Here is a 7,500-nt window from a genome sequence, read left to right as displayed (position 1 = left end):
AATGCACAAGTGAAGTATTAAGAATGAAGAGCTTGTCGGGGATTTATCGGTTGCAAATGCAAAACTTCAGCGAGTAAATGTCGCTGAAACATCTCTTTTCTGAAGACCAATATGAATTCTTTTTTTTACGGAAAACACTACGCAAATGGTCTAATTCAGACATTTCTTTGGCTTTATCGTTAAGAGCAATGAGTCCTAAAACCTAGCGATATTTGAGAATTTATTGTAATTTGCCATTCCCTGGCATTGCAACACTGAATCGATGGGCAAGGCATTTAAGTTGTGAACCAGGTAAGCGTTTATCTGCAAAAAATTTTGTTCTCTGTTTTGATAAAATGAAGGTAGAACAAATGTGGTCCTTCGATGGATCTAATGGCAGGATCTCTGAGCCTTATAAACAAGTACACCATGTTATAATACATGGTCTCTTTGGTAAATGGAAGCAACCAGTTTATTATGAATTTCATCAACCTATGATGAAATATATTTTGATTACCTTGATTAATCATTTTGAGAATGCATGTTTCCCTATTGTATGTATTACATCTGATATGGGAATTATCAATCAAGGTCTGCTTAAAGCACTTCAGATATCTGTAGATCAAAACTGTTTTGTTAATCCTGCCGATTCATCTAGAACTGGGTTTGTTTTTGCAGATCCACCCCACTTCTCGAAATTCACAAAAGATAATCTAAATGACAACGGTTTTCTGATTTAAGGTAAAATAATTACATCAAATCCAATCCCAGAAATTGTATCTCTGTCTATTCGTGATTTAAAGTTAGCTCATATGATAAAAATGACTCATTTAACTGTCAAAGGTTATAAAAGACCTGTGCCGAATGCAATAGATTTTTGTCACGGTAAAGGTTTCTCAAAAGTATGCATTGTAGGGAGACTTCTGATTTGATAATGTTGATTGATCAAGGGTTTGATATAATGAATTCTTGTATGAGATATGACTCTGTAAAAGCTAACAGAAATGCGTTTTTAAGCGAAAAATACCTAATTAACATTCTTGACAAAATGATGACATTTGCTTAAAAATTACGGGTCAGGGGTAAAATGTATACTTTTCAGGAAGGTATCATTATATCATTAAAGTCAGTCAAAGCATTGTACAATATGTTGCATAAGAAATTTCATATAGGTGATGACCTAGCGATTGTGCCAAGACAGTGTTGAACCTTTTATTTTTTTCCTTATATTTGACAAGTAGGGTATTTTCATGGTCATCCATCCCCTGTGGAGTTCACATAAAGGCTGAAGAATTTCTTGCTAGGTAAGGACAATATTCTAAGCAATAATGGTCATAATGTCGCTTCCAATGATAATAACATAGCATATAAGAGTAATACTAGTGCTATGGAATTATGTAGGTCTTGGGTTTCCTAAACCCCTGAAGAAAGTGATTTCAGTCATGTTGACTTAGACTATGAATTATGTATCTCTGCTCATCTCTTGATGAGAATTCCTCAGGTAGGTCTACCTAATGAGCTGGGGGGGGGGGGGAGAGGATTTTGTAAATCTTGGAGTAGAGTCTGAAAGTGGTTCTTGAAATGGAAGCCTTGAATTATATGGGAGGTTATAGCGCTCATAAGTACAGAAATGAATATCCTTCCTTTGGATTCTCAGATAATGAAAGCTTAAACAACGACTGGATCTCCGAAAGTGAGGAGAAGTGTTGTTTACTCCCGATCCTGAATTTTTCAGTAATTTAAAGGAAATCGAACAAATTTTCAAATCTCTTATTAGGGAACAATTGAAACCAGGAGTTGATGGGATTACGGAATTAGTTAATATTTTCGGGGAATTAAACATTGATGTTCCAAAAGAAATAATGAAGTTGTTTATTAGGTGCAGAATATATTTTAGGGTGAAGATATTAAATGATGAAAGGAGGTCAGAATTTCTTAAAAAAAGGTGTAAACAAAATTAAAAAAAAGAGTCTTCAATAATATTTTGTAAAAAAAAACATTATGTTTATTTTAAAAAAATCAGGGACTTATTTAATTATTCTTTTTTCATATTTATTCACCCTTGTTACTTTCGTTATTTGTATTCCCAAAAAATTATATTTTGTATGGCTAGGTCCTAGATAATTTGATATTGTTTTTTTAAGAGAGAGAGAGAGAGAGAGAGAGAGAGAGAGAGAGAGAGAGAGAGAGAGAGAGAGAGAGAGAGAGAGAGAGAGAGAGAGAGAGAGATATTCCCGTGTATGGAAATTGTGAACACCAGCATAGCAACAAATTACTGTCAAAACAAAACCATTAAGTGACGTCACAGCGTGGGAACCGATCGACCAAAGGTCTCACCTGATGTTATTCCATCATGAGTAAGGTTAAGAGCGAATGTGACAACAATAAAATTAACGAAAGTTTGGTGGGTAGGATCTTTCTATTAAGGATTAAAGGAAATGACGGGATGTGATAATAAAAGGAAATGGAAGAATGGGTAAGGATTATAAGGATTGGAGGTTCTCATGCAGACACCTTACCTCGTCGCCTCCAGCAAGGAGAAAATCAATCACACGCCCTACTTTCACCAGTCCTGCAGAGCGAAGAAGGTAGCCACCTACTTTTTCAACAATTTACAATTTACCTCATTCAGTACCCCCAATGGGGCCTAAATCCTTGGCGGATACCACATTTGTTATCGGCCTTGTCTCCCCCCCCCAGCAATAGGACCCCTAATTGACTTCTCCATGACTGGCTTTGTGGTGAAGCTGATTGTTTTCGAAGATGTCTGAGAACAAAAGACCTCAAAGGGAGTAGATTGGCATAGGATAGATGGACAAGTGGTAAGGACATGGGTAAGATCCCCAACGCATTTTGCATTCCAAAAGGTGATTACTAGGAGTTTTAGTATAGAACAAATGATTTGTATACACACACACACACACACACACACACACATATATATATATATATATATATATGTATATATATATATATATATATATATATATATATATATATATATATATATATATATATATATATATATGTATATATATATATATATATATATATATATATATATATATATATATATATATATATATATATATATATATACATATATATATATATATATACATATTCATATTTATATATATATATATATATATATATATATATATATATATATATATGTATATATATATATATATATATATATATATATTCATATATATAAGTGTATATATATATATATATATATATATATATATATATATATATATATATATATATATTTATATATACATATATATATATTTATTTATTTATTTATTTATTTATTTATCAAGTTCACCATCAGGGCAAGAGCCTGCTTAACCTTGTTGAGATGTGATGGCTTGTTCTCACTAGTATATATACCTGGGGAGAGAGTAGAGCTCCCTGTAATCAATTGGGGGCCATAGGTAACTAGGAGGTACTAACATGTAGGTTCGAATCCTGCTTTGTAGGTTGGATTGTGGCTCACACCCTCTTTCTGTAAAACTACCACTCGTGACTGAAACTTTGACCATGAATAGCCGGATGGCCTTTAATGTTGATGACACTGGAATCCCACAAAGGATTACGGATTGGAAAAGATCACTAAGAATTGCCACAAGGAACTTAAGAATGCTCAACAAAGTGGGAGCTGCTAAAGGATTAGAACATGAATTGGCTAAATATAAAATTGACATAACAGCCTTACAAGAAATCTGATGAACAGGAATAGGAAAGCTGGAGCAGGAGAAGGGAGTTATACTTTACAGTGGTAGAGATGATGGTAACCATATACTGTAGAAGGAGATGGTTTCTACCTGAGTAAAAGTGCATATGGAGCTCTTATGGAATTCCCCCCAATATCCAGTAGAATAGTAATAATTGGACTAAATGCAGAGTGGTTTAACATAACGATTCTATGCTTACATGCACACACAGAGATAACAGATGATGAGGAAAAAGATGAATGGTATGATCATGTACAATCTGAAATAGACCAAATACCACGATACAATGTATGGTTAATTTTGGGTGATATGAATGCAAAAATTTGTAAAGGGGTAAATACTTTCCAAGTCTCTGTCGGCCTCCATAGTCCTCATCAAGAAAGCAAGGATAATGGGATTAGACTGGCAAGATTTGCACTCCAAACTCTATGGTCATCAGAGGTACTATTTTTCCCATAAAGTAACTTAGATTTCTCCCGATGGTAACACTATAAATCAAATTGACCATATAATGATTAAAATTAAATTTAGATCAGCTCTTGTTGATACTAGGGCTGTCAGAGGTGCAGATTGTGACTCTGACCATATGTTAGTGGTTGGAAAGCTCAGAGTTAAATTAAAAAGTAAGAGATTGACAACAATAAAAACCATCAAATCAAATATAGAAAAACTAGAAGAGACAGACGTAAGAAATGCCTATGCCATACATGTACAAAATAGATTTAAACTACTGGAAGAAGAGGAAATAACATCGGACTGGGAGACAATAAAGTCAGTGTTGACTGAAGCTGCTATGGAATCTCTAGGACTATGTATCAATGAATGTAGAAGGAATAATTGGTTTGATGAAGAGTGTAGAAGTGCTGCTGAAAGAAGAAAACGTTGCAGGATCAAATGGATAGAAGACAGGGCTAACATTGATAAGAGAGAAGATTTAAGAGTGTCTAGAAATTTAGCTACAAGTAAAAACAGAAGAAAGAAAAGAGAGAAGCTAGGAGAGAAATTGAAGAAAATAGAGCGCATGGAAAAACGAGAAATCAATTTCAGGGAATTGGTAGGAGGAGAAATGGATTCCAGTCAAGAATGAACTCAATCAGAAATAAAGAAAGCAACATAATATACAAAGGAGGTGGATAGAACACTTTAAGGAGCTTTTCAATCGGCCACCACTTCATAACCCAGTGGATGAAATGGAGACAGAGGGAAATATCGATGATGTGGAGGCACCAACCCGAGAGGAAATTACAGATGCTATATGAAAATTTAGAAATAATAAAGCAGCTGGGACTGATAATATAGCTGTAGAATTAATCAAATATGGGGGCCAGACTCTTCATGATGAGATTATTAGCTTAATGTATAGCATATGAGAGAATGAAGTAATGGCATCAGACTGGGAGGAAGGGATTCTGGCAGTGCTACATAAAAAAAGAAGATCGCACTATACGTGGAAACTACAGAGGCATTTGCATACTCCCAGTTGGATACAAAATCCTTGCAAATATTTTATACAAACGATTACGAGTTTATTGCGAAGATATGAAAGGTGACTATTAGGCAGGCTTTAGACCAAATCGAGCTACAACTGACCAAATTTTCACCAAAAGGCAAGATCTAGAGAAATATTAGGAGTTCAACAAAAAATCTTACCATCTATTCATAGATTTTAAGCAAGCCTATGACAGTGTGCATCGACCATCATTATGGAACATACTGAATTTCTTACATATACCAGAGAAATTGATAAATCAGGTCCAAATGTGCTACCAAAATACGACATGCAGGATCAAGGTCGGGTGAATACTGACAGAGCCCTTTGACATCCATGGAGGACTAAAGCCGAGACGCACTCTATCAACACTTTTATTTAATTAAGCACTGGAATAGATAATGCAAAATACATCTCCTACTAGATTATCCATCCAGCTGGATAATACCATGATAGACAGACTTGGATATGCCGATGATGTGGACTTTTGTGAAGAACACATACCTATCATTGAAGAAACATACGTACAGTTTAAAAACAATGCAGAACGTACAGGCATGAATATAAACAATGCAAAAACTAAGATAATGGGGGTTTCCAGAACACCAAATTTAGTTAGAGATGTGGATTTTGGAGGATCACAACTGGAAGCAGTATCCACATTTAATTATCTTGGCTCCACCAAACGTCACACATGATCCGGGAAGAAGTTAGACTAAGGATTGTAGCAGGGACAAGATGTTCATGGGCACTCGATAACACCTTAAGATCCAGAATTTTATTCAGGCCCACAAAACACAAATATATACTGCCTTTATCCATCCAGTGATCCTATATGGATGCGAAACATGGGCACTCACTAGGCAGTTGGAAAATAAACTTGAAGTTTTTCAACGCAGTATTTTCAGGCGGATCTGGGGACCGGTTTGGGATGATGAAGCAAGAGAGTGGTGCATGCACCACAATCATGAATTGATAGCTCTCTCAGGACTACCGCCTATCTCCAATGTTATTAGATCGCAGAGACTTTGATATGCAGGACATATTGCTAGAATGGAGGAGAGAAGGCTGACTAGAAGAGTTATGTTAGGTAAACCCATAGGTACCAAACCAAGAGGAAGGCCTATAAAGAGATGGATAGATAACGTAATTAAAGATTTGAACATTCTGGAAATAGACCTTACAGAGTGGATGGAGCTTGCGGAGGATAGGGCTCTCTGGAGACGAACGGTCAAAGAGGCAATGGATCAGCCTGGTCCAAGGCCCCTGGAGTAAGAGTAAGAGTAAGTATATATATATATATATATATATATATATATATATATATATATATATATATATATATATATATATATATATATATATATATATATATGTATGTGTATATATATATATATATATATATATATATATATATATATATATATATATATATATATATATATATATATGTATATATATATATATATATATATATATATATATATATATATATATATATATATACACATATATATATATATATATATATATATATATATATATATATATATATATATACATATATATATATATATATATATATATATATATATATATATATATATATATATATATATATATATATATCTAAAGTATATATACAGTATATATATATATGTATATATATATATATATATATATATATATATATATATATATATATATATATATATGTATATATATATATATATATATATATATATATATATATATATATATATATATATATATATATATTTAAAGTATATATACAGTATATATATGTACATATATATATATATATATATATATATATATATATATATATATATATATATATATATATATATATATATATATATATACATATATATATATATATATATATTCCTAATCCGACAAGGTATTTTCATCTTTTAATAAACTGGACCTAATCAAACTGGGACAGGATAGCTCAAGTTTTAGGGCAAACGAGTAATGTAATTTTGTCCGATATATGTGAAAGGGAATAAAAAAAATTCTTCACAATTTGTAAGCATGAAATTCCTTTGCAATTCTTCTACAAAATTTGTCAGCTTCTCTTCACATTTCCATTTGGAAAAGTTACAAATTATGAACCTTTGTCCTTGTATTAGAGAAGGTATTTGATATAGGTCCCATATACAATTAGAGCTGCTGCTTCAGAATAGTATTATTTTGGATCCAAATAGCTGCCAGATCTTTCCAGTCAACTATATTCGTATTCAAATACATACTTTCAACTAA

At 32.6% G+C, this 7,500-nt stretch overlaps 1 protein-coding gene across 1 annotated transcript; it reads left to right on the top strand.

The window, feature by feature from the left end:
• Nucleotides 1-4,236: 4,236 nt before the first annotated feature.
• On the top strand, nt 4,237-4,812 carry LOC137655325 (uncharacterized). The gene has a single exon (XM_068389215.1). The coding sequence runs from the start codon at nt 4,237-4,239 to the stop codon at nt 4,810-4,812; it is 576 nt and encodes a 191-aa protein (XP_068245316.1).
• The last annotated feature ends 2,688 nt before the right edge of the window (nt 4,813-7,500 follow it).

The sequence above is a fragment of the Palaemon carinicauda genome, chromosome 16 (genome assembly GCF_036898095.1).
Source record: "Palaemon carinicauda isolate YSFRI2023 chromosome 16, ASM3689809v2, whole genome shotgun sequence".
NCBI lineage: Eukaryota > Metazoa > Arthropoda > Malacostraca > Decapoda > Palaemonidae > Palaemon > Palaemon carinicauda.
The sequence above is the reverse complement of the archived record's forward strand: the minus strand, read 5'-3'. Positions and strand labels throughout refer to the sequence as shown.